A 27,202-nucleotide genomic window follows, 5' to 3' on the forward strand; every position below is an offset into this window, starting at 1 on the left:
TGGCAATATGCATAGCAAAGAAGCAATTATTTCCTGCCCTCACTGTGTCTGCAATTTCATGTCTAGTGCCATTGTCTAGGGTTGTGAGAGGACTAGTAAGAGCCCCCTCTCCCTTGAATCAAAATTTTGAACCATCAGTGATGCTTTTAATGATTTTTTTGCAGACAAAATATCTCATATTTGGGCCAAACTAGATTCTGCAATGAGGGTAGAGTCTGTATGGAAGTATCCAGCAACTCCTCTTATGTGGTCAGACTGGATCATTTTTAGTCTCCATCTGAGGATGCAGACCAGCTGTTTCAGACTGCATATCCTACCACTTGCTCGCTTGACTCTTGTCCAACTTGGCTTATTTTATCTAACAATCAGATTGTTGGAAATGGTTGGGTAAACATCATAAATGCTTCTCTGAGGAAGGGTAGGATGCCTCCTTGTCTTAAGGAGGCTATCATCATTAGACCATATTTGGGGGGGAAACTACATCACTCAGAATTAGGCAACTATAGGCTTGTCTCTAATCTCCCATGGTTGAGCAAGGTGACTGAGGGTGGTGGTCATTCAACTCTAGACAGTCCTGGACGAAACTGATTATCTAGACCCATTTCAAACTGGGTTTCAAGCAGACTATGGGATTGAAACTGCCTTGGTCAGCCTGATGGATGATCTCCAATGAAATACTGACAGAGGGAGTGTGACTCTGCTGATCTTTCTGGATCTCTTGGTGGCTTTCAATACTATTGACCATGGTATCCTTCTGGGTTGCCTGAGAGAGGTGGGAGTAGGTGGCACTATTTTATAGGGCTTTATTAACCCTTTATATATTCATTTCTTGGTTAAAACTGTAGTAGCCATTTTCAGGTGTCTCCAGGGGCAGAGGTAAAACGACCCCCAGAAATTAAATATATGCAGCAATCAAGAATTTGGGTGTAGCTGTGATACTAGTATGTCCCCCACTCTCAAAAAACTGTGGTACTTGCAAAAAGAACAGTCCCTGCTCTTTATAACTCAGAACTTATTTTGTGTAAAAATTTTGAGAAAACAGCTTATAATAGCCCTTCAATATAATCCACTTCTAATATTACAGGTCAAGGTGGTTGGACTGAAGATGAGAGTACAACAACCCTACTGTCCTGTCCATTGTTCATATTATAGGCTGGAGCGCTTGACCCAATTCAAGGTGCTTATAAAGGGGAATCCGGTAAGGATTCCCCTTTACAAGTAAAGGGGGGTCCCTAGGAAATAAAAGGGGTTGAGAAGGGCAGTCAGGGGGGCGGGTGGGAGGTCATTTTAGGCCTGGTTCAAGCTTGAACTGGACTGTCCCCACAAAAAGGGGGGCTGATCCACATTTGAGCTGAACTAGGCCTGGTTCAGATCGAACCACTTCAGCCTGGTTCGGAATGTTTGTAAATGGGAATTTGGTAAGGTGGGCGGTCGGTCACATTAGGTGCAGCAACTCATTGGAGGAGAAAGTGGCTGACATTCAGACAAGTTACTATAAAGGAAGTTACTCTAAAGGACTTCAGTAGAACTTTGTATCCTCTAGTAACTTTAGTCAGGATCTCAGGCAGTACAGGTGAAACTCGGAAAATTAGAATATCGTGCAAAAGTCCATTAATTTCAGTAATGCAAATTAAAAGGTGAAACTGATATATGAGACAGACGCATTACATGCAAAGCGAGATAAGTCAAGCCTTAATTTGTTATAATTGTGATGATCATGGCGTACAGCTCATGAAAACCCCAAATCCACAATCTCAGAAAATTAGAATATTACATGGAACCAAGAAGACAAGGATTGAAGAATAGAACAATATTGGACCTCTGAAAAGTATACAGTGTACTGTGCTTGACTGGCCAGCAAACTCGCCTGACCTGACCCCATAGAGAATCTATGGGGCATTGCCAAGAGAAGGATGAGAGACATGAGACGAAACAATGCAGAATTGCTGAAGGCCGCTAATGAAGCATCCTGGTCTTCCATAATACCTCATCAGTGCCACAGGCTGATAGCATCCATGCCACGCCGCATTGAGGCAGTAATTGCTGCAAAAGGGGCCCAAACCAAGTACTGAATACATATGCATGCTTATACTTTTCAGAGGTCCGATATTGTTCTATTCTTCAATCCTTGTCTTCTTGGTTCCATGTAATATTCTAATTTTCTGAGATTGTGGATTTGGGGTTTTCATGAGCTGTACGCCATGATCATCACAATTATAACAAATTAAGGCTTGATTTATCTCGCTTTGCATGTAATGCGTCTGTCTCATATATCAGTTTCACCTTTTAATTTGCATTACTGAAATTAATGGACTTTTGCACAATATTCTAATTTTCCGAGTTTCACCTGTATTTACTGAAACCAGCTGTTATGTGTGAGTTAGTCCAGTGATTATACATTTATGCTTTGATCATCTCTGCATCTTGAGGCCACTCCTCCTTTTTGATTGAATCCAATCCAGTGTTGTCAGATGGATGAGAATTCTCAGCTATGTATGAGAATCAAGGACCCCCTTCTAATGCTTATTAAATGAGCTGTGAGAATTCAAGCTCGCTCAGTGCAGCACTAACTTTGGTGCCAACCAGGGGCGTAACTATAATTAGGCAGGGGGAGGCCGTTGTCTCGGGGCCCCCTGCCTTGAGGGGGGGCCCTCAGAGGCTCTCCCCCACACAGCGCCTACCTGAGATTCCTTGTGAATCACTTAAATATATTTTTTTCAATTTCAAAGTACGTTTTTCTCCTTGTTCCGACTGCTGTGCTGGTATTTCCTTCTTGTCTCTGTCTCCACCCTTTGCCTCGAGGGGCTGGACTCCTCCTCCTTCCCCATCCATTGGCTGGCTGGCAGGCACCTGGTGGTGCTTCAGAAGAAAGTCACATGATCAGCTCAGCTACTGCCTGGAGCACGCAGCGCCTGAGCAAGCAAGAGATCACTCCATTGCAGCCTGCCTGCCTTGACTCACAAACAAACAAACAATCTAGCTAGCTAGAAGGACTCGGAGGAGGACTCTCAGAGTTGGAGACTGAAAGACAACAACTTCTTAAGACATGTAGGAGGAGCGTCGGCAGGAGGACTTCTCAGATTAGTTAGCGACACAGTGATGAGGGAAGGAGGAAAGGCGCACGTTGGGGCTAATGCAGTTGGTTTTTACTAAGAGGAGGAAGATTGTGTTCATCTCCCTATGGCCCGCGCGTCCCCCCGTCTGTTCTCCGCCCACCCTGCATGGTCCCTGCTTCTGTCCTCCTGCCCGGCTGCTTCTCCCCTTCTCCCGGCCTGTTCTCCGCCCGCCCGCCCGCCCTCCCGCATGGTCCCCCACTCTCCTTCCCCCTCCCTGCCCGCATGGTTCCCCGTTCTCCTTTCCCCTCCCTGGCCACCCACATGGTCCTTGCTTTCCTCCCCCGCCCGCCCACATGGCCCCCAAGTCCTCGCTTCTCCCCGCCCACCCGCATGGCTTCCTCTCCCCGGCCGTGGTTCCTGGCCGGGCCGGCTTTCCTCCTCCTGGCCCATGCTTTGCCCGCCCGCCCGCTACCCGCTTTGTGCCGCCCGCCCGCTACCCGCTTTGTGCCGCCCGCCCGCTACCCGCTTTGTGCCGCCTGTCCGCCCGCCCGCTCGCTCCCCGCTTTGTGCTGCCCGCCTGCCCAGTCCCCGCTTTGTGGTAGGCGGTGATGGCAGGTGGGGGGGCCCATTTTAAAGTCTTGTCTCTGGGGCCCCTCCAACCTTGTTACGCCCCTGGTGCCAACTATGTTTGGATGGTTATTACAGTAAGAGTTATTAGTATGGGCAGCATATCTGAAAGCAAAAGCATGCATGGGGAAAGAAACATGTTGGAATGCCAGAGACTCTAGTGCAGTTGCACCCCAAGCAGGGGTGGTCTGCTCCCTCTTACAACTGCAGCAACAGCAGCAAGAACAGCTATATCAAGGGTACAGCCAGAGGGAAAGCTTGAGACATGTGAAATGTAAACAACATTTACAAATCTCCAAAACCAGAAACCTGCCTGAAACGAATCTAGAGTAAACTAATCTAGAGTGCAAACAATGAATCAGCTACAAGGTGCAAAAAAGATGAGTAGCAAATCAGTAAAGTCTGGAGTAGCTGTTGGTGTTGTTGAGAAGACCAAGTTTATACCCATAGCTGCCTGATCCTTTGCATGTTTATTCAGAAGTAAGTTTCTTAGCACCTTTAGTGGGACAGACTCCCAAATATGTACATAGGATGGCAGCTTAGAGCACGTTTCCCTCTGTAAAGATCAACCAGATAGCAAAAGATGCAGCTTTCAAAAGATCAGAAGATTGACTAAGGTGCTTTGGGACAAACAATTGCTCACATACTGACCCTACAGAATAAGAAATACTAAAAGGAATGTATGATTCACCAATTCCTATAGAAGTAATCTATGCCATGATTTAAACAATTCTTTTTTGAAGTGTGTGTGTTTGTGTGTATACCAGGCCTGCACAACTCAAATGACCTGGTGGGCCAAAACCAACCGTGACTTAGTTCATGGGGGCCAAGGTCAATTCTTAGGGTGCTGATAATTAGAGTAACACTTAATTATCAATCAATCAACCAACCAACCAACCAAATTAAATCAAATTAAAGTGAAATTAATTTAAAATTAATTTAATCAATATTTAACTTTTGATGTACTGGCAGGCCAAGATTTAAATTAATATGAAATAAGTTGAATTAAAATTCATTCTAATAATATAAATATTATACAATCTGTACAAATTACATAATAAAATGCATTGTTCTTCCTTTCCACCTCTGCCAACTCATCACACATAACATGGAACACTTTTAAGGGGGGTGGAATATGAGAAGCTCTTCTCATAATTTTGGAAAAGAAGGGAGAAGGGGAAAGAAAGATGGAAAGGATGCAGCAGGAGGCTTGGCGAGAGAGAGAGAGAGAGAGAGAGAGAGCAGTCTTGGTGTGTGTGTATGTGTGTGTGAGAGAGAGAATGAATGGAGCAGTTTTTTTGGGGGGGAGAGAGAATATGAATGGAGCAGTCTTGGTGAGAGAGAGAGAGAATGAATGGAGCAGTTTTGGAGAGAGAGAGAGAGAGAGAGAATGAATGGAGCAGTCTTGGTGGGAGAGAGAGAGAGAGAGGAGGGAGAGAGAGAGAATGAATGGAGCAGTCTTGGGGAGAGAGAGAGAGAGAGAGAGAATGAATGGAGCAGTTTGGGGGGGGAGAGAGAGAATGAATGGAGCAGTTTTTTTGGGGGGGAGAGAGAGAGAATGAATGGAGCAGTTTTGGGGAGAGAGAGAGAGAATGAATGGAGCAGTTTTGGGGAGAGAGAGAGAGAATATGAATGGAGCAGTCTTGGAGAGAGAGAGAGAATGAATGGAGCAGTCTTGGAGAGAGAGAGAGAATGAATGGAGCAGTCTTGGAGAGAGAGAGAGAATGAATGGAGCAGTCTTGGAGAGAGAGAGAGAATGAATGGAGCAGTCTTGGAGAGAGAGAGAGAATGAATGGAGCAGTCTTGGAGAGAGAGAGAGAATGAATGGAGCAGTCTTGGAGAGAGAGAGAGAATGAATGGAGCAGTCTTGGAGAGAGAGAGAATGAATGGAGCAGTCTTGGAGAGAGAGAGAGAGAGAGAGAGAGAATGAATGGAGCAGTCTTGGAGAGAGAGAGAGAGAGAGAGAGAGAGAGAGAGAGAGAGAGAGAGAGAGAATGAATGGAGCAGTTTTGGGGAGAGAGAGAGAATATGAATGGAACAGTCTCGGTGTGAGAGAGAGAATGAATGGAGCAGTTTTGGAGGGGAGAGAGAGAATGAATGGAGCAGTCTTGGTGGGAGAGAGAGGGAGGAGAGAGAGAATGAATGGAGCAGTATTGGAGAGAGAGAGAGAGAGAGAGAGAGAGAGAGAATATGAATAGAGCAGTCTTGGGGAGAGAGAGAGAATGAATGGAGCAGTCTTGGTGGGAGAGAGAGAGAGAGAATGAATGAAGCAGTTTTGGAGAGAGAGAGAGAGAATGAATGAAGCAGTTTTGGAGAGAGAGAGAGAGAATGAATGAAGCAGTCTTGGAGAGAGAGAGAGAATGAATGGAGCAGTCTTGGAGAGAGAGAGAGAATGAATGAAGCAGTTTTGGAGAGAGAGAGAGAGAGAGAGAGAGAGAGAGAATGAGAATGAATGGAGCAGTCTTGGAGAGAGAGAGGAGAGAGAATGAATGGAGCAGTCTTCCTAGAAGCCATTTGCAGCCCAGCCGGCAAGGGGGAAGGGGACGGCAGGGAGTTCTCCTGCCGTCCTCTTGTAATGGGGGTAGATTTGGAAAGAAGGGGGCGGCGGGGGACCTCTGGGGAGCTTCAGGGGGCGGCCGCCAGCCGAGGGGGACTTAGCTTGAAGGGGGCAGCAGGGACTGGGAGCGATCCTGCCGCCCCGATTATGGATACGAGGAGCCTGCATTAGAGGAGATTGAAGCGGGCGGCACCTTGCCGCCCGATTACTTCAAAAAATACGGGACTTTAATGGAAGGGGTGAGTAAAGCCCCCCCTGTTTTGAGTGGAACCCCCCACCCCAGTGCCGGACCGTAGCTCTGCGGTTCCGTGCACACCCCTAGTTGGGAAAGATGCCAAAGGCCTGAAGAATCGGTGAAAACCGGGGAGAATTGCCAAAGACATTGTAAAGGAGAAAGAACTGGGAATAGAACAAAAAGATAAGATGAGCACATCTTGTGATCACGGAAATGGAAGTGGACTGCAGATGTACCAGCTGGAGTGAAAACATCCCTTTATAAGTCAGGCAGGAAACCAGAAGATCCCTGAGAAGCATCACCACCCAGAGTGAGGCCTCCACGCTTCTTTCAACACCCCTTTCAAAGACTGATAATCTTTGGAGTGGGGCTGGTGAGTATGAGTGTGTGTGTGTGTGAATTAGGAGCTAGCTTCCTGTTTAAATGACTATAATAAACATGAATCATTGATTGACTAAAAACAGCTGGTGTCTGTGTCCGTTTTCCTGGGGCTGCCTTGTTGTTGGGCCGTGCAGTGCTAGAGGACTTAAGAGTAAATAAAGGGTCCCACACAATGATAGTTAAAGGGTCAGGGGGTGGGTTTTAGTTCCTGAAGTTTTTGCAATTTTTTCCATGAAACAAGCTACCTAAGGGACTTGTTTTTGTAAAATAAAAACAAAACAATTAAAAATCAGAAGATCAACTGATCTGCTTCAAAATTAACACAGAGAATTCTGATAACCTGTCCTACATCTGTGCCAAATTTCAGAACTCTAGGCCAAGCCATTCCAGAAATATAAGAAGAAGTCTCATTTACCTTGGGGAAAATCATGGGGCCTTAAGAGTGGTCTGTGCCTAAAGGTGCCCCTATGCATTGCACCCTCCCCAGTATCATGGAAGTGTCAGGCAGGATGGAGTGGGAGCAGCTACTGAGCCTGACCGTTCAGCCCAGCAGCTCTTGACAACTGTGAGGCACTCCAGTGCACCTGCACAGTTTGAATAGAGCATCGATGCTCAATTCAAACTGTGCAGGCGCGCTGGAGCACCTTGCAGTTCTCCAGGGTTGCTGGGCCAGACAGTCAGGCTCAGTGGCTGCTCCTGCAGTGCCTGCCACCGCGGGGTGTGTGTGTGCTCGGCTCGCCCCCCACCCCTGCACATGGCGGTTAGAATTATTTTAAAGGTCGGTGGTTCGGTGTTGTGGCAGTGGCCTTGTGGTGGCAGAGATTGGGGAGGTGTCTTGTGGCGGGGCCCCCAATTCTTTTTCACCAAGGCCCAAATCCGCTCTTGGCAGACCTGGGACTGAGGGAGATAATGAAGAAGCTAGGGAGGGCTGGAGCTGGGGGCCCCGTTCTTTGAACCCACCCACTCAATTATAGCTCCACCCCTGGTGGTGGAATTTCCCTCCCTGTCCCTTCCCCAGTACAAGCACACTGTGGGGCTAGCTGACTCGAGTCGGGAGATCGGCTGCTGCAGGCAGCAGCGGGTAGTTGTTGTGACCCGCCAGCAGCAGCAGCACTGCCAGCCCAAAGCGGGGCTGTCGCCTGTACTGTTGCAGCGCCCGCCCTCCAGCTGGACGGGGCTCCAGGGCAAGCTCTGCTTGGCAAACCGGCTTGTGCCAGGTGGCCTGGCACTGAGTCAGAGGGCGTTGGCAGCTGCAGAGGATGGGAGCTGTGCTTTGCCAGCAATGGACATTCCCACCCTGGAGGACAGCTCCCGCCCTTCGCTCCGCCAACTCCTGCAGCCTGTGGCTCGCTCTTCTCGACAAACTAGAGCGCAACACGGCGGGCCTTGCGGAGTCCGAGGGCGGCTGCTGGGGAGGGCGGGAGCCGAGCTTGAGCTGGTGGTGATGGGAGGGGGAGATTCCAAGCAGGGATCATCTCTGCGCCTCGGGGCCCCGCATCTTGGTGCCGCCATTGCCCCCAGTGGTGCAAGAGAGGAGTGGCAGGATTAGCTCATCCTTTATGGGCCCCTGGTGGCGCAGAGCCCCTGGTGGCGCAGTGGTAAAACTGCCGCCCTGTAACCAGAAGGTTACAAGTTCGATTCTGACCAAGGGGCTCAAGGTTGACTCAGCCTTCCATCCTTCCGAGGTCGGTAAAATGAGTACCCAGAATGTTGGGGGCAATATGCTAAAAATCATTGTAAACCGCTTAGAGAGCTCCGGCTATAGAGCGGTATATAAATGTAAGTGCTATTGCTATTGCTATGGGGTGGTGGTTGTAAGTTTATCACTACATTCTGGATGGAAGTTGCTGGAAGGAGATCTATGGCGTTGGGTTCTAATTTTGAGTTTACAGCTTCTCTAGTGATACTTGGACTTACACCACGTGGCATGTATCTGAAGGTGCAGAAGTATAGCTCTTGTAGTCCTGGCTAAGCATCTGTACCAGTGAAATGGAAAATAAAAGAGACTGCTGAGAGAGAACACAGGGTTTTTCGTTTATTACTTTTGGCAGTCCCTGAAATAATTGTGTTTAAGAAGGGAACTCAAGACAAATTCTTTCCAAGTGATTTGGGAAGAATTTTTGGAGTCACCGAGAATGATCACTTGGCGTTCTATACAATGGAATAATTTTCTCATTTATTTGCTATAAGGTACGCATGTGTTATGATGCATGATTTGTAAAACTTCTTATCCTATCTGACATTTTAATTTAAAAAAAAATAAAAAGTACAGTGTCATGAAAGGAACACCCCAATCCCACGCATGTTTCTTGCTCACTCCCAGAATTAAGTCTGGCTTGCGTTCACCTGGCTTACTTTCACCGAAGCGTGCGTAAGATTGCAGCCTAAGAGACGAAAGTCTAGAATTTATGCGTGTTGACTCTCCGAGATAAGTTTTACCGAGTTCAGTGAGGCGTATGGGAATTGCTGCTGAAACGATTCCACTACATTGGATCGTTGGATTGCGTATCACCATGGAGCTGATGCTTTCACGGGCAACAAGGAAAGCTCTCCCTGACACAAACAGAGGCGATGCATAAGGAAATCACTTTGTTTTTCGCCAGCGTGACCTTCTCCACCGCGTGGCCTCTTGCCCTCCGGTGCTGCCCGCTGTGCGCCGCTCGACCCGGCGATGACTCGCAAGTTCTTCTGGCCCCACGTGCTTCCCTAGCCCAAGGAGGGGCATGTGCGGTGCCGTGCTCCGTCCTGTGCAGCTTGGCGTGCGTACGCCATCCCTGGCTGAGTCACAACCGCTCCGACTGCAACCCCGGCTCGGCTCAACAACGTGTCGGCGGGCACGTCCCGCTATGGTCTGCTCTGCGAGACAAGCGATGACTACCGCCCACCCGACGTCAGGCTTCGGGATCTGTATTTAAGCGGCCGCCTCCTCCCCTCGCTTCGCGGTACTGCAGCGGCAATCGGAGGACTTGTCCTTGTGTGCAGAAGCTTTGCTAGGGCTACCAGGTAGGCGAGCGGGCCTGGCGACCAGGCGGGCTAGGGGAGATCGGCGAGGAGCAGGGGCTCCCAGTATTCTTTGGGCCAAGGCAGCCGTTCCGAGAAGCGCTGCAGCTGCTTGGTGCGAAATTAGATCCTAGGACTCGGCGTGTGTGTGAGAGAGAACCACGTTCCTTTAGATTGATGAGCAACTTGGAGGGGCAATTTGGGGTGCGAAGGCATGATTTATCTCCCCTCCCCCTGCCTGCCGCGCCACTTGAGCATTGCTTTGCAGGAAGGGCGGCAGGGATACTTAGACCCGTTGATTATGTAAGGTGCGCAGCGGAGGGTGAGGGCTGCCTGAACGGATGCTTTTTGCTCAGGTCGCTGAGGGTCGAAAGGAAAAACCTCCCCTGGATAAGTTTTGGGGGCGGGCGTGAGAGAAAGGTACGTGTTGTATTCTGTGCCTATGTCTCTGCATCGTGATGCTCCAGGGCTTTGCCACGTTGGAGGGAGGGAAAAGACCCGAGTGATCACTGGAATGTGCTGTTGGGGAGGGGATTATCTGCCCCCTGTGAACGGATGTGCCGAGATGAGCTGGGCTGGCTGCTGTCGTCTTCCTGAGGATGGGGAGAGAGGGCAGAGGCCATGTGGGCACTGGCTTGCCTTGGTTCCGGGTTCTCGGTGCTGCAATATCCGCTGCAAATATTGTAGGGGTGTAGCTATAATTGAGTGGATGGGTTCAAAGGACCAGGCCCTCCAGCAATGCCCCTCCCTCTGTTCTTCATTAACTTCCTCGCTCCGAGGGGCCTGGGCGAACACCTCTCCCCTAGCCACACGCCTGAATCATTGCCACACAAAGGAGGAAACGTGGTTTTCGAAACTCGTTTCCGGAGCACAGTCATTGCGCCGCCCCGCAGCTGCTAGAGCAGCGAATCCCAACTCTGAGGAAGACGGGCCGGGCCTCCGAGGTTGCCGTCTGGTCTGGAGCCGCTTCTCAGCAGTTAACTCGTGGGGTGTGGCAGCGCAGCGGACTGCAACCTCTTGCTCACGCGCAGCTCATTGGATGTCTGGAGTGGCGCTTGAGCGCGGTCCTCCCCATCCTGGAGTTTTATGGCTGGAATGGCCCTGTAGTCCTTGGGCGGATGCCGCGACCTTCGCCCTTGAGAGCTTCAACCTTACTGCGGCGGCCTGGCGTGCTGGAGAAAGTGCCGACTTTCCCCCGGTGCCTTCCCCCAGTTAGTCAATATCCTACTCTGGGCAAACTAGGAAATCTTCTTCTTTTTCCTCCCCATCTCCCTTCACTGGGGGGATTTTTGGATTTAGCGCTGGAAAGAACGCCAGGGTGTGTGTGTGTACTTAATTCTGTGGGTTTGGAGGTTTGTATATGGTTTTGCCTCGACGGCACTGAACAGACTACACACACGCACGATCCCATTCGGCTGGCGTCGAGTCGGGCATGCAGTTTGAGCAGTGATCCTCTGGAGAAGATGGTGCCACTTGGCACCACCACTCACTCACCTAAGCGCTGTAATCCTGAGGCAGCGGGATCTCTGCCTAACTTAACTGCTGCTGCAAGAATCCTGGCCAAGGCTCCATGTGTGATAAATCACAGCCAGAGTAGGTGGCACCAGGCAGAGTGCCTCGTCTACCCAGTGCCCCGTGTTGGAAGCTGACCGACTTGCATGACCAAAAAAGTATTGAGCATGGCCCCCAGTTCACAAAGCCATCTGTTCACGTGCTTAAAATGCCAGGTTTTAATGGTGGTGTGGCACAGCTGCTGTGCACAAGATCCACCTTTCCAAATACTGATGCAGAAATATTTTTCTGGCTTTTATTGATTCCTGCAAATGCCTTTTGCCTGTTTATTCTTTCTATTCTGCAAGTCACCTAGTGAGCTTCTTGGTGGAACTTGAACCTGGGTCTCCCTAGTCTAAGTTCAGCACAAACCACTTTTCTGCCCTGATCTTGCGTGTGGCTGTGACTACACAGGGAGGGACTTGGGCTGGCACAGAAGAATTTTTGCTACCCCAGGCCCAGTGGTTATGTAAACTGGCCCTGAAATAGCTTGATGCCCATAGGAAAGTGATGGTGTGATGGCTTCTCCATGTGGCCAGCTTGCAACTCAGTTTGTGTTTACCATGTCATTACTAAAACCACTTTCGACAAGTGGCATTGTAAATGGGGATTGAGTTGTGATTGTTTTTACCATTCATGCAGCTTGCATGATTTTCACCATGTTTTAAAATCTGGATCTGTACATTCTAAATACATTAGATTGGTCTTGTGAACCTGGGCCTTATTAGTGTGTAGCTGTGCAAAGTTCAGTGGCAGCTTGGAGACTAGCACAAGTTTACACCCAGGCTTAGCTAGGGATATCAGTGGTGGAGTTTCCAATAAGACAATGTCTTATGGTATGCCAAGTTCTTATGTCCTTTTTGAGAATATTCTGTAGATCTCTCCCCCGCCCCCTGCTCCATGTTGCTAATTTCTGCTTTTGGAGCCATATCCATCCCATAGTATTGTGATCTTCCACTCCTCATTATGTGAAATTTTGTACAACTGAATGCACAAAATACATCCAAGCACTAAATATGTTGAGCCTCTTCTTGATTAGATAGATGCTGTGTGTTCAGCCACATGCAAGACCACTTCTGTATCAGAATGTACCTTTCTCTCATGCCCGCCCCAATAACTTATCCAGGGGAGGTTTTTCCTTTCAATATGACACATTCCCTGATGTCAGATGCATGCCGTACCCTGCTTGGTCACACCAGCTTTGGGTTGAGATGGCAATTGTTGACTCCTGGTTTTTATTTGGAGCAGCACACTGACACTATGGTCCATTGCCATAACAGTCCTCCTTGATTCTAGTAGCACTGAATAACAATTGTGGGTCTCTGCCCACTCTTCTGCTATCTTGCCCTCTTTCTCTCTCCTTGAATTCCCTGTGCCCTTGCATGCATGTATGCACCAGTCTGTTGATAGTACTGCCCAGGACTCAGGAAATCCACTAATCTATGATGAGTGAAAAATGATGCTTGAAGAGTGGGGGAAAGTCCTGACAAGTAATGTATCGACTTAGCTTAAGGAACCATCTGGCAAGTCAAACATTTTGTCTTGCTCGTGAACTGAGCAAACATTTCTTGAACCTTGGTATTGCTCAGCCTCTGTTTTTCCAGACTGCTTCTCTTCCAGATAGCCCTAGCCCCCCTCTCTCAACATGACATCTGCATCAACCCTGGACACACTTCAGGCATCCTGGAGATTTCCACTTGCCACTCCACTTGTCTCAGGATGATGTCATTATGCACTTGTAACCTCTTTCACAGAGACAGTGGCTATGGCATTGAAGTTGGATGGAATATGTGCATACCAATATTTCCAAATCTTCAACTGATGCATATACCTAACAGATACTTTTCGGGTATATGCATAATAAGGCAGCGGGGCAATGGGGACTGGTGAATCTAATCTCTTGTCAATTCAGAAACCTACAGACACATATATATTACGCAATCTAACACGTGCCACATCAAGAGAACAGGGGTGTGGTAGGCACCAATGGCAAGCCTTGGTCCAGAAACTAAAATCTTTATTCAAGAAGCTCAGCCCCGGGTCAGATCTGGGTTCCTATAAACAAAGGGATACACTGCACTGTGTTGATTCAAGTTTATTTGCAATATAAAAGCAAATGAATTTGTATCCTCTTTCAAAGCTGGAGCCCTGTGATGTCCTGAACCTCAGATGAGTCATTGGATTAGCCTAGTAATTTACAGGGCACAATAGCTTCGCACATAATTTACTGAGAACCTGAGTCTGAGATGGTGATTTAAAAAAATGTTCTGTGCTTCTGCACAAAGCCCTACCTGGACATGCCAGTGAATGACCCTGGGACCTTCTGCCTGCAAAGTGGATGTTCTGCCACTGACCTGCGTCCCCATCCCCAAACTATACATACCCTTTGCTTCCTGAAAATCCCCATTTTCCACTTGTAAACCACCCCCACTGCAAAATTTTAATCATGTGGTTTCACAGGAAAATGAAAATAGATGTGCAGACAATGTGCCTGAAGGCTGAGAGAGGAAAGGCAGTGAAACAAATGAGTGCAGCTTCCAAGTCTGGGGTGGAGCTTGTGTTTTTCCTCCCAGTGCTCCATTCCCATAACTTCTGTTAAATGTACTTTTGCTTTCTACATCCACAGCCCTTGTGGAAATACTTTGAATCTGCTAAAATACAAGAATTTCACAAAGATTAAATCAAGCAAAATGAAGATTCATGCAAATTCAGATTAAGTGATTCATGCAGAATTTGCACCATGAAAGGTGTGTGTGTGTATATATAGATATAGATATGTATGTATTTGGAGGAACAGGAAATGAGATCTGGTGATGGAATCCATACTGGAAATGCCAGTGCTAATGTACCATAGCAGCACAATACATTTGGTTATAAAGTTGGTTATATGGTTAATTATGATTTCCCCCCCACCAGTGCTACAAGATGTCTCTCAAGGAAAAGCTGATTACGAATGTTTACAAAGAGGAACACCCACATGCCCACAACAAGATCACTGTGGTTGGCGTTGGTGCAGTTGGTATGGCTTGTGCCATAAGCATCTTGATGAAGGTGGGTGGCAAGTATATTTTTTCTTTGTATACTGGCAAAAGGATCTCTTAAAAAAAAACAAACCCTGGTCCAAAACCGTGATTTTGGTGGGTTTTTTAATGTATGTGAACAAGTAGTCAAAAAATGTATGTGAACAAGTAGTCAAAACATGTATGTGAACAAGTAGTCAATTTACAAGCTGCTTCAATATGGAATATTAAAAACAAATAAGAACATTATTGTCCAATTTATCTGAATTTGTAAATACATACATAGCTGTCTCTTTTTATATTGCATGGCTATGGGCTAGTATACATGTGTGAATGAATAATTATGGATTAACCACCACAGACAGTACTGTAATGTCTTGATTTCAACCCAAACACAATCCTTTTAACTGGAAATGGCTCACGTATTGATAAAGTGATCAAGCAGCGTACATACACGTGAACCCTAGTTTCCCCTTATGTGCACTTTCACCTTAGTTTATATAGGGAAGTGCATGATGATTAGCTATATTCCTGAATGGAGAGCTTCCAAAGATGCAGTGCCATACAGGTTTTCTTGCTTGGAGTTGCTTTCTTTTAGTTGTGGCACACTGGCACCCCTGACTGTAAAGTCCAACTTGGCTGCAAGAATGCACAGAGCATCTTATCCTAGTGGAGATGAAGCTGTGCCTTGGGATGGGCCAGTCTAAACTGCCATGCTTCTTGTTGGCATCAGTCCCATTCAGAAGAGATGATTGCCATGGATCTGGTGCATGGATTTGTGCTGGCATGGAGAGCTCTATGAAGATGTTAGGATAGGTGCACAGTAAAAATGCCTTGTCTTGCACTTCCCCTGGTCTATGTTTCTATATGGCAGCCCACCAGAAGCTTAGTAACCCCAATTTTACTGTCTGCCTAAGATGATCAAAACCAGGAGATAGGGCAAACTCCTGGCAGGCCACAACACATGGTTGGCGGGGTATTTGTCTTGATGGGTCAAGTTGTACAGATGTGCCCCTAGAGCCACCAAATTGTATAGATGATATCAGTGAAACACTGGTGTGTTTTGTTTAAACAAAGTTAAATTATTTTGCCCTTTGTAGGATTTGGCTGATGAACTTGCCCTCGTTGATGTGGTGGAAGACAAGCTGAAGGGAGAAATGATGGATCTTCAGCATGGCAGCCTCTTCCTCAAAACACCAAAGATCGTCTCTGGCAAAGGTTAACAGTTCTTTTTGCTAAACATACAATGATTTCAGGCACTAGTGTCAATACTTTAACTGAAGTAAATGCCTCTGTTTTTTAAGCTGAGATCCATCATCTTCAAAGGAACAGTCATGGTTGAACTGGCATGTTTGAACTTGCCCTTTTCTCTGCTCTCTCCTTGGCACTTCTGCCTGGCATGATAAGTAACACACACACCACACCACAAACCTATTTGCTTCTTTTGTACAAAACTCTTCGTTCTCTGATCCAACATATATCAAATTAGCTTGTTGAGATAGTGGGTTCAGTGGATGTCGGTATAGTTTTAGATGTTTGTTATCACTCTACTGACACAAGATTGACTATAAAGAGTAACTTATTGCATACAATATTACAAAAGACAAGCACAAACACACTTTGGGGGGGGGGGAAGAGGCAACAAAAGAGGCTTTTCTTTATCACTGGGCACCACCCCTCAAATCTCAGTGGAAATGTCTTGCCATGGCCACAAAAATACAGTGACACTCTGGGCCAGCTGCTACATGCATTGGTTACCATGCAATTGCACCAAGAGTACACTAGATATTGGACTTGGAACCTGGCTGGAATTGTGTGAAGAGGCTTTTTATATTAATTAGTGTCTCAATTCTGGCTAGTCGAATTCCTGGGATGGCAGCTTAGAACGTGAGATGATCCTAAGCAGATAGTATTTTAATTGGCTCCCAGGATCTAGCAGGCTTCAAAAGAGTAGCAGTTCCCTAGTCTGGGAGCTCCCTATGAGTGTCTCTTGTTCTCATTTGGTGTGCAGTAGGTGACCTCCAAGAGAGCATCTTTGCCTGATCTTAAGAGCTGGGCTGGGACATCTGGGAATAGGAAGTGCATCTGAATTGGCCTTTGAGAGGGTTTTGGGGTTTTTTTGTGTTTTTTTTGCGGGGGGTGGGCTCAGTTCTAAGAGTGTAAAAGGATGTCTTCTAAAGATAATTAAAGGATGAGCAATCCCTTGTCCTGGACAGTGGGGAGATGAAGAAAACTGTGTCTGCAAAGCCTTTCAGTCTGAATAGTAAATAATTGTTGATACAAAAGCAACAGGATCCTTAAAATTGAACAGCACATACAAAGCTGCAGGGGAGTGTGCTGCAGTGTAGAGAAGCCTCTTGTTCCTGAGGCTATAATCTTTATCCCAGAGTTGGTTGGTTGGCCATGCGGCCAACAGGCTGTGCTGATAACCTAGCTGACAATTACTCCCAAATAGCATTTAATGACTGTGCAAAGTGGTGGTTTTCTTTTTCTGTCTGTCTTAAACTGCCAGACTGAATGGATTGCATCCTGAGGAGTGTGAGCACAATAGCACTCATGCAAGCCATTTCCTCCAACCCCTGAAAGATTGCATGTGGGTTCAGGGGCCCACAAATGGTCCCTAAGGTATGGGTCATATGATGCCTGTTCTAAAACAGTTGCACTGGCTGCAGGTATGCTTCTTGGCAAAATATAAAGTGCTGGTAATTACCTTTGTAGCCCTAAATGGTTTAGGACTGGATCACCTGGTAGAGCATCTTCTTCAGCATGATCCCCACCACACATGAAGGTCATTGAGAGAGGTCCATCTCTGGCTGCCACCAGCTTGTCTGGTGGTGACATGGGGTTGGGCCTTCTCTGTAGCTGCTCCTGGGCTGTGGAATGTGCTCTCTCTGTGTGTGTCTATATATCTATATTTATTTTCTAAGATCTTGAGCAGTCTTTAAAAGAACCCTAAAAATACTCATTTTTATCCTGGCCTTTAGCAATTTTTATATGGTTTATAATGGTTTTGTGTTTTAATGAGTTTTGTTTTTGTTCATGTGAACCACCTAGAGCCATGTGGGTGAGGTGACATAAAAATTTAATGAATCAAATAAAATGGGTGTGACATGGGGGTTGCAGTGAGGGTGAGAATCTCCACTAGACTGGGCACAAGTACCTTCTGGGGGCAGAGCTCTGCTCATGGAAGGCGTCTCCCCCTGGTTCTGGGGATCTCTCCCTCATGTTGCAGCCTCCCGTGCCACATCCCCAGGAGCACTTTTTCCAGAGGCACCAGGAGCTGCCCTAGGGATGAGGGGCTGGGAAGATGGTGAGTGCTGTTGTGCTCACCTTGTTTAAGCACCTGATGCCATGAATATCAAACCAGAGAGCTACAAGTTGTGATGGAATCAGGACTGTTGTTTCCATGCTTGTTGCAGAGCAATACTGCTCAAAACTGCAGCATGAGGAGGGCCTGGGCTTTGGGCAGAAGCAATTAGATTGGTTGTGCACTTGTCAATATTTTATAGAAGTGGGCTAGTTATGTGGAAATTGCTCCCCTCTGTGCCTGGCTGCTGTGCAGAGAAGCTGGAGGGCTGTGGATCATGTCAGCACCATGAACAGTCAATGGGCGGTTACTTTCCAACATTCTCTTTTCACACCTGCATGGCTGGACTCGACTAATAGTCACTGTTTAGCTTGGACATGGGCAACTTCTAGGAAGTGTGGGGAATCTTTCCATCAACGATCCAACTTTTGTGTATTTTCAAAACCTCTTGATTACAGAAATACGTGGACACATGAAGGCAGGTTCTGCAACAGGCTCCAACCTTCCTTTGCTTCCCATAATCCTTTGTGCATTTCCTTTGTCTCAAACACTGTTGCTCTGTGAAATGTATCTTGAACAAATGCAAGTATTTGTTTTTGTGGCAGACTATGCTGTGACTGCACACTCTAAGCTGGTCATCATCACTGCTGGAGCTCGCCAACAAGAAGGCGAGTCTCGCCTTAATCTGGTCCAGCGAAATGTGAATATCTTCAAATTCATCGTTCCCAATGTTGTCAAGTACAGCCCTGACTGCAAGATCCTGGTTGTTTCCAATCCAGGTTGGTCATAGTCTACTCTGTTTATGGAATGTCATTTATTCCCCAGTACCAGCAATAGCCTACCTGAGGCTCTCCAGCTGTTGTTGGACTACAGCTCCCATCATCCTCAGCCACAGCATATTGGGGATGATGGGAGTTGTAGTCCAACAACTGGAGAGTCTCAGGTTGGTCAGCCCAGCTCTATGATTTTGAAAGCAGAGAACACCAGTTCCTATGAAGAATGCCAGGGAATCCTGAAGCACAAACAGCTTCCTGTTTGTCCAATTTGCCCTGACAATGAAAGTGAAATAGCTTCCTCCCTGTTGCTCACAAAGTGTTCTTGGTTAATTTCAGTCCACACTTTCAGAGCTCATGCAGGGTCAATGCAGATGTAACAATGTCTTCTTCCCTCCTAAAGTGATGGATCACACATGGTCCCACCCGTAGCCTCTTGGAGCACATTCCCTATTCCTGTCTCTGCTCTACTTTAAGGATCCATTGGCATGCCCTTTAACTAAGGTCTGAAATAATAAACACTGCCCTTCAGTATTACTCCCAGAGTGGCTAACCAATAATGTAGAAGGGATCAACAAAAATGACCCACATGATGTGCAGCATTAACATCGTGGTAATGCTTTGCTGTGGGCAGCTGCATACTCATAAGCAGCCCTGATAGTGCTCTGAATGAGCAGTTGTGCAAGCAGCACTACTGCAGTTTGCCCATTGCAGTGGATGGGCTGGGGGAACAGTAGGAGCACTGCTTGCACAAGAGCAGCGTCAGGGCTGCTTGGGAGTCCACAGGCAGCAACCTCTGGGCTGCAGCATTATGGAGGCATAACACTGCACATCATGTGGGGCAATAAAAGGAGCAGGACACGGAAAATAAAATTTCATCAGCAAACTAAAACCAACTGAACCAGGTTTAAAAGGCCTGGTAAGATGAGAACGTTGGCTTTAAAGCATAGCGAGATGGCAACCCTGGCTAGTAACCCAAGAGCTGTCAAGGTTGATACCTACACTTTCCTTTTATGGGGGCATCGTTTCCCTTTCCAGAGGGGAGTGCATACAAAGAAGAGCATACAGGCCCAAGACTGCCTCCCATTCTCTTAACTGTGGTTCAAAGGGAGGCAGTACTGGATCTGTACCATCCCACAGGCCCACTTGTATAATGAGACCTGGGTATACTTTATGCTTCTCCATTAGCATGCAGTCTGAGTAGCTAGAGGAAATGATTTACATGGAAAACTTGGACAAGAAGGCCTTTCACATTATCATTGGGAGGCTCTCTGCATTCACCCACCCCTACAATCAGGCTGTTACATGCTCCAGTATGGAGAAATTGAAGCTGGGTCCTCCAAGTATCCCATGATGCATTGCAGACAGGCAGCCTGAATACACACCGCCTCTCCTCTAATGGGCCCCACTGGCTGCCCAGAACCCAATTTTAGACGCAATCTTCTCACACATGCAGCAGACCAGGGTGCAGGGACTTCTTTTCCCTTCCTATCTGGGTAAAGAAGTGAGGGTTCCCAGTTTTGATCAACCTGGATATGCAGGAGTTGTGTGAGTTCACATGTGCCTGCAGACCTTGGCTACATGCCTGTTAGCCTCTTCCTGTGCACATGGGTATGGCCTAAAGTGTGTTACAAGGTCTTCTTCAGACCATATTGTTCTGTGTACAAATCCACTTGTACATTCTGTGCTCCCACATAGTTACACAATCAAGTGCGGGGGGGGGGAGTTTTGCTTGTCTTCTTGGGTATGTAGAGGCTGGGGTGGTCTTGGATATTTTTCTTCATGATGGCCCTCTCTGACAACATATTTCCTACCTGTGAACTCACTTCGAGCAAGGTGCACAGAGTGAATCCCTTGTAACACACAAAGGATGGTGCTCACGCTTGAATAAGACATCCAGGCAGGTCAAAGGCACTGTGTGAATCTTTCTTGTGTCCTTTCTGACTTGCCAAAGCACCCCACAGCAAATGAATGCTTCAACAGGGGTCACAAAATTTGCCATTTCTAAACTTGCCCCCACCCCAAGTGCTGCTCAAAGTAGGGGATTCTCACTGTTTAATTATCAAGGCAGCCTCTTAAAAGTTGGACATAATATTAACAGCACTGTGTGGCTTATACAGTCTATGATTCCCTGCCCATGTAAACGTTTGTTGATTTCCAGTAGTAACCTAGACCTCACAATTTCATTTCTGTATCTTTGTACGATACCCACTTTCTAAGCAAGTAGTTTTGTATATTTGCAGTGGATATTCTGACCTATGTGGCCTGGAAGATTAGTGGCTTTCCTAAACACCGTGTTATTGGAAGTGGTTGCAATCTGGACTCTGCCCGTTTCCGCCATCTCATGGGTGAAAGGCTGGGTATCCACCCTCTCAGCTGCCATGGCTGGATTGTTGGTGAGCATGGAGATTCTAGTGGTAAGTATCAAACACTTCCTTGCAATTCTGTTAAGCCAGGGTTGCACAACTTCAGTTCTCCAGCTATTTTTGGACTATAATTTCCATCATCCCCAGCCACACTGGCCAGTAGTGACGGATGATGGGATTTGTAGTTCAACATATGCAGGAGGACTGAAGTTGTGCAAGTGCAGCCTTGAACTGAGCCCCTTTTTTGTCAGTTTGTGAAAACCATTAACTACTCTAGTCTAGGGAAGAAAATCATCCTGGAAAACACTTTTCTTGTAACATTTTGCAAAAGATGGAGCTCAAAACTGTGGAAACCTTTGACATGGGATCAATTGATGTGCTGTTGCCTTCTAGCCCCTTCCATACTCTTGAGTGGCAGAGGGTTGGAAAAAACTGCTCTAGTGCAGGCCTCACATAACTATACTGACATCACCAGAGGCTTGGTGAAAGGAAAAAAGAGGTGGGGCATCTGCCACCAGGAGACCAGCCTCCTGAACATCAGCAAGTGCTAAATGGACCAGGAGAAAGCTTTCCCTTTCCCCTCCCTCAATATATAGTTAGGAATATCATCTGTCCCTCTCTACTGCATGAAGGTAATGCTAGATGATCTATATTTGACTTGCTCAGAAAAGGTCAGCTCTGTAATCCAAGTAGGCCAAACCCTACCAGGCTGAATTCTACCCTTTACTCTTAACAGGAGACTTCAGAGTAAATCCCTTCATGTAGAGCCTTGACAAATGCTGGTCTTCTGTAAAGTGGCTTTTGAGAAAAGGCATCCGTCTTGCCTCTCTGTCATCCTATATTTAGACGTTAAAATGCTCAGTCAGGTCCTGCTCGTAACTGTGTCTCAGCACAACATGCCTCCAAGAAGTGGAACCCCTTCAAAAGAGCTGGCATTTTCCTTGCAGACCTTCAGGAAAGTTATGGCAGAGGGACTATAAAATAAAACTTAACTGCTAAGTGATGTCCAGCTTTCTGACTGTTTAGGCTGTTTCCTTCCAAAACATTGATAACACGATTTAGAAGAACAGTGCTAGGTTTGGGGCAAGTAGGCCATGAGGCTGTTCACACAGGCAGCCAAGCCTAGGCTTGGCTGCCCGTGTGCACCGCCAGGATAGATCCTGATGTTGCCTCTGCCTCAAGCCTGGGTATTTACCCAGTTCTTTAACCTGGGTCTAAGGATGTGGGCATGCCCTTAACCCCAGGTTTGGGGTAATGTGTGCCAAGTACAAGTGTATCCTTTTGTGAGAAATAACAATTACCTGGATATTCCTGTTGTCTCAGTAGTAAGCTGTATAGGACAGTGTTAGAATCGCCTTCCCTTGGGAGCTTTAAGAAAATGCATTCTACCTCAAAGGCAAGGATTCGGACATAGAATCCCTTCCTGTTCTAGGAGTCCATGTCTGGTATCCTTTCATGCCACTTCACCCTTGTCTGTTGTTCCTGACTGTATATGCAATAACCCAATACTACTGCTAGAAACAAGTATTGTTCTGTTTCAGATCTGTATCTCATAATAGTGAATCTAAACCCAAACTATAATGGTAATCCTAGCAAATACAGAGTGGGAGTATTATGTGCTACTTGTTTGCCCAAATTTGAGCAATAATTGCTGTCACATGAGTGGCAAATTATGCAGTACATGTTCTCTAAGCCAAGATGAGTACATAGCACAGGGGTGCCCAACGAATACGAATTTGACACATATTTATATACCCCTTTTCAATGAAAGTGCCCAAAGTGGTTTACAAAGATATAAAATCTTTTAAAAATGGCTTCCTGTCCCCAAAGGGCTCACAGTCTAAAAGCTGAGACTCTAGCTGTTGACAACTCCCATCATTCCCAGCTGCAGTTTGAGGCCAGGGATGATGGGAATAGCTGGAGAGCCTCAGATTGGCCATCCCCCTCCCCAATGACTCCCCGCTCTGTCTCTCTTCTGCCCTTAAGATTACTGGTCCTTTTAGGTAAAACAAAGGCAGAGTCAGACTCGCATGGCTACATTATGATAGCCAGTATTTCCCCTTGACTTGGAAACTAGTGCTAAATATGACCACTGCTTCCCATTATGTGAGCAGGACAAGAATACCAGTCTTCTGCCTCTCTTCTTGAGGGAAATGCGCAAGCAACCATTTGTAAATCTGTAATACTTTATGCTGTATTAACTGCAAAACCCAGTTATATGTGAATACATATATAAGGTTCTGTATTCTGAAAGGTAGAGTAGCTTTCTAAAGCATACTGACCACTTGATGCATTCTTTTTAGTGCCTGTCTGGAGTGGTGTGAATGTTGCTGGTGTCCCCCTGAAAGGTGTACATCCTGACTTAGGAACAGATGCTGACAAAGAAAACTGGAAGGAGGTCCACAAGCAGGTGGTAGACAGGTAATGTTCCTAACTGGCCCAGACCTGTGGGAGAATTAGACTCTAAAATTCCACCACCCCTGTTTTGGATAGAAAGTAATCCCCAGTTGTCAGTGGCTGACATGATCCACAGCCCTCAGTCACTGGGAGGATCTGCAGGAAGCCTTCACCATCCCTACACTGAAGGCTTCTTTCCACATTGAACCAGACACAGAGGGGAAGGAGTCTCTCCTCCCTCTCCAAAAGTCCTTTCAACTTGGAAAGATTTCCTCCTGAAGGCTGCAAGACCTTCAGGAATAGGTTTATACAAGTTGAAAGGGCTTTTGGAAGGAGACACATGAAAATAACTTCCCTCTCTATGCCCACTACAGAAAGAAGCCTTCAGCACAAGGCCACTGAAGGCATACTAATTTAGAAGGCTACTACCATGTCTTTTTATGAGACATTAACAATAGTAGATGTATAGTCTTGTACATTTGAAGCTAACATCACTGAGGTTAGTAAAGGTAATTCACCAGTATTGGGACTTGTTGCTCATTCACAACTTTTATAATAATTGCATATCTTGATATACACAATGTGCAAACCTTATTAAGTGCTTGAAAAATGTAAGCTTTCCTGTCCCCTGAATTATGAAGCTCATGGGCCCCATTCCACCCACTTCCGGAGGCTTTTTGAAAGGTGAAGGGGGCAGATAAGTTACCTTCCACAAACTTCCTTGTACTCACAATTCTTTGGATAGAAGTTAGAGATGACCACAGCTCCAAGCAAAGACCCGGCTAAGGTCCGAGATATAGTTCTGTTGTTGCTTGGCACACTTAGTAGCTTTTGAAAAGCTTGACCAAGAGTATTGCCAGTGCTAAGAAAGTTAACATTTTAATGTCATCCTTTGCAGTGCTTATGAGGTGATCAAGCTTAAGGGATATACATCTTGGGCTATTGGGCTCTCTGTGGCTGATCTAGCTGAAACCACAATGAAGAACTTGAAGAGAGTGCATCCAGTTTCCACAATGGTGAAGGTAAGGAGGAAATGCTTACAGCAGAGAATAGCTGACCTACTGAGCAAGGTTATGCCAGCCCTGTAACATGTGCATGCAAAAACTAAGTTTATGCAAGAGTAAGCCCACTGGAAAGAATGCTTACTGTTGTGTAACCTTTGCTCTTTTTTTCATTTGCATAGCTGTGCCTGCAACATTACGGGATTGATGTACCCTTGTGTTGGAGTATTTAGCCACAATCTCCCATACATTGCTTAGAGCTCCCCATTGTTCAGTGAAACATAAACTGGTTCTTGCTGCCCTAGGTACATAGAAAACTGCCTTACACTGCATAAGAGCAATGGTCCATCTACTTCAGTATTGTCTACTGTGATTGGCAGTGGCTCTCCAGGGTTTCAGATGGGATCATTTCCCAGCCCTGCCTGCAGATGTCAAGGATTGAACCTGGGACTTTTTGTATACAAAGTAGATGCACTGAGCTATGGCCTCATGCCCAGAAAGCAAGTTAGCCAAGCTAGATTTTCCATACCTCTGGTCTACCATCAAGAGGTGGCACATCTTTCCTACTAATGGGGAAAACCACCTTGAATGAGTAGCCATAAAATCATCATCCTCTTACTGGTACTTGTGTTTGGAGCAAAATCTTTCCAGCACAGCTTGGTATCCTGGAATAATTGTGTAGAGGTAAACCTCTGTATTTACGCGGGTTCCAGTCTCCGCTACTACTGCAGATACCAAAACAGTGACATTAATTCAATGGGAATGGAGCAGGGTGGGTTTAGGTTCCAGGAAGATGGAGAAAAGGGCAAAAACTAACCAGACATCCCACCCACCACAGGGGGAAGTGCCCTACCGTGCTCCAAAGGTCTCCAGGTGTCCAGGAATGCCTCCCAATTGACCTCCAAGGTCATTTCCAACCACCACCACCCCAACCTATGGAATTAAGCCTTTTTTGCTTTTTCATGCCTATGCCGAGGTCAGGTGTCAATTACTCAGCCACGGGTATGCAAATCCACAGATAGCGAGGCTTTGCTGTTTTGTCAGATAGAAGTGTCGGTTTTAAAAGGCTATACTTCTAAAAACTATGTTTTTAGTGATAAATGTGGGTTTTACTGGGTTAGATGAATTTACGGGTGGTCCTCATGTGGGTCCTGGCACCCAGTTTCTTTATCCACAGATGGGTCTTATAATATGGGTGCTGATAACTGAGACCCAGTTTCTTTATCTGCAGTACAAAAAAAAGGGCTAAAATTCACCCATTTGTGGTTGCTGAGTGGCTGGAAATGACTTCTAGTGTAACTTGTGGTCACCCATTTAACAACATGAAGCCATTTTGAGGCTTTTTAAAAAATGGTGAATCTTCACCAAAACTTTGGTCAATTTGGGGTGCATTTCTGGAGTCCCAGAGAGCAAGATAGAGTTCATTTCTACTCTTTATTTCCTGCACCTTTTCCACTTTTGGGGCTGTGTGTGTAGGAACCTAACCCCTAGATTCCCATTGGCCACCTGTGCAAGCTAACAGGAGAAACAATTGTTGGGTCTGCTTGAATGAATTTACAATTCAACAAGCCTCACTAGTTGCTGGGAAGTAGAAGACAACCGTCAGCAGGTCTAGGCCATCTAAGATTTTCATACCTCTGTCCCCAGGCAAAGGTCTGTGCATCGTCCCCACTAATGGGGAAAACATTTACTATTTACAAGCAAAGACTTGTTCTTTTACTTCAGCTTTGTAAATGTTCTCTTTCCAGGGCATGTATGGAGTTAAAGATGATGTCTTCCTAAGTGTCCCTTGTGTCCTGGGCTATTCAGGCATTACAGATGTGGTGAACATGACACTGAAGCCTGAGGAGGAAGATAAATTGAGGAAGAGTGCTGATACACTCTGGGGAATCCAGAAGGAGCTTCAGTTTTAAACCAGGCATCCTATCTCTTCACCGCTTATTAGTGTTGTTGAGTCTTTAGTGGATTGTATTGTTGCACTTTCCAATTAGGTCAACTCCTTAAGATGTGTATGAACTAGAAGCACACACAGAGCTAAAATTATGAACAAAATGCTGCTTCCTATTCAGTAGGAAACTTGCAGCTTTTCCTGTTTGCCACAGTCTTGATTTGTGGCCAGAACTGGATCGTAACCTAGTCTAGTTAAGTGGTGTCAAGCTGAAACAGCACTGCCGAATGAAACCCTCCTGCCTTTCCTCAGATAAGTGTAATCACTTCAGAATAACTCAATTGGTCCTCAGAAATTGCAGAAAAACCAAAGAATATTGTGCTTAATAAGGATTGGCAAATAAACAATGACCAATGTTCTGACAGATGACTTTTAGCTTCACTACTGAGCAGCTCTAAATGTATTTTTCCTAACACTGCTGCTTTTCAAGTCCTTGTGCATACTTTTAAAGAGAACCTTCTGTATGCTACTGGAGTAGTTCAAAGTTGTCTTAAATGTAAAAACTTCTGTATGCAACAACTAAACTGCTGCATTGTCCAACTGTAGTACCAGCCCAACAAACAAAATAAACAATGAACTGTTACGTCTGTCTCTTCAATATAATTTATCATAATATATTACAAAACTTGAACTCAAGAAGGTGCACCATATCAAAAAGCTTGCTCAAGCTGTTCTGCTGACAAGCTAACTGAAGATGTTGAACTGGCCAAGATTCAGAGTCTCACATTTAGAAGGTATGGAGGCTCACCAGCCCACCTCTACAGTAATAGTACTATGTGTAGGCCCCGTGACAGTTCTCTTTTAACAGGAATGTTGCCTGTATAACTCAGGTAAAGAAGTCTCATGCATTTGAGGTATCTAGTTGGCTACCACAACCCAGCTGGTGTCAAGGTACATTTTTTAAAAAATCTATCCGAAAAACATATAAAACCCTGCATACTTGTTCTTGGAGAGAGCAACACCAATAAACATTTGGCTCCCTG

At 46.2% G+C, this 27,202-nt stretch overlaps 1 protein-coding gene across 1 annotated transcript; it reads left to right on the forward strand.

The window, feature by feature from the left end:
• The first annotated feature begins 9,702 nt into the window (after positions 1-9,702).
• On the forward strand, positions 9,703-26,802 carry LOC128341038 (L-lactate dehydrogenase A chain). Its single transcript, XM_053287053.1, has 8 exons — positions 9,703-9,859; positions 14,324-14,458; positions 15,528-15,645; positions 18,340-18,513; positions 20,751-20,924; positions 23,177-23,294; positions 24,169-24,292; positions 26,020-26,802. Exons 2-8 carry the CDS (start codon positions 14,333-14,335, stop codon positions 26,182-26,184), a joined length of 999 nt encoding a protein of 332 aa, XP_053143028.1. The 5' UTR covers positions 9,703-9,859; positions 14,324-14,332; the 3' UTR covers positions 26,185-26,802.
• The last annotated feature ends 400 nt before the right edge of the window (positions 26,803-27,202 follow it).

This window comes from Hemicordylus capensis, chromosome 1 (genome assembly GCF_027244095.1).
Source record: "Hemicordylus capensis ecotype Gifberg chromosome 1, rHemCap1.1.pri, whole genome shotgun sequence".
Lineage (NCBI taxonomy): Eukaryota > Metazoa > Chordata > Lepidosauria > Squamata > Cordylidae > Hemicordylus > Hemicordylus capensis.

Coding starts and splice junctions, on each gene's coding strand:
- LOC128341038 (XM_053287053.1), top strand. CDS start 14,333: ATGTCTCTCAAGGAAAAGCTGATTACGAATGTTTACAAAGAGGAACAC. Junction 18,514..20,750: donor CCTGGTTGTTTCCAATCCAG/GTTGGTCATAGT, acceptor GTATATTTGCAG/TGGATATTCTGACCTATGTG. Junction 24,293..26,019: donor CAGTTTCCACAATGGTGAAG/GTAAGGAGGAAA, acceptor TTCTCTTTCCAG/GGCATGTATGGAGTTAAAGA.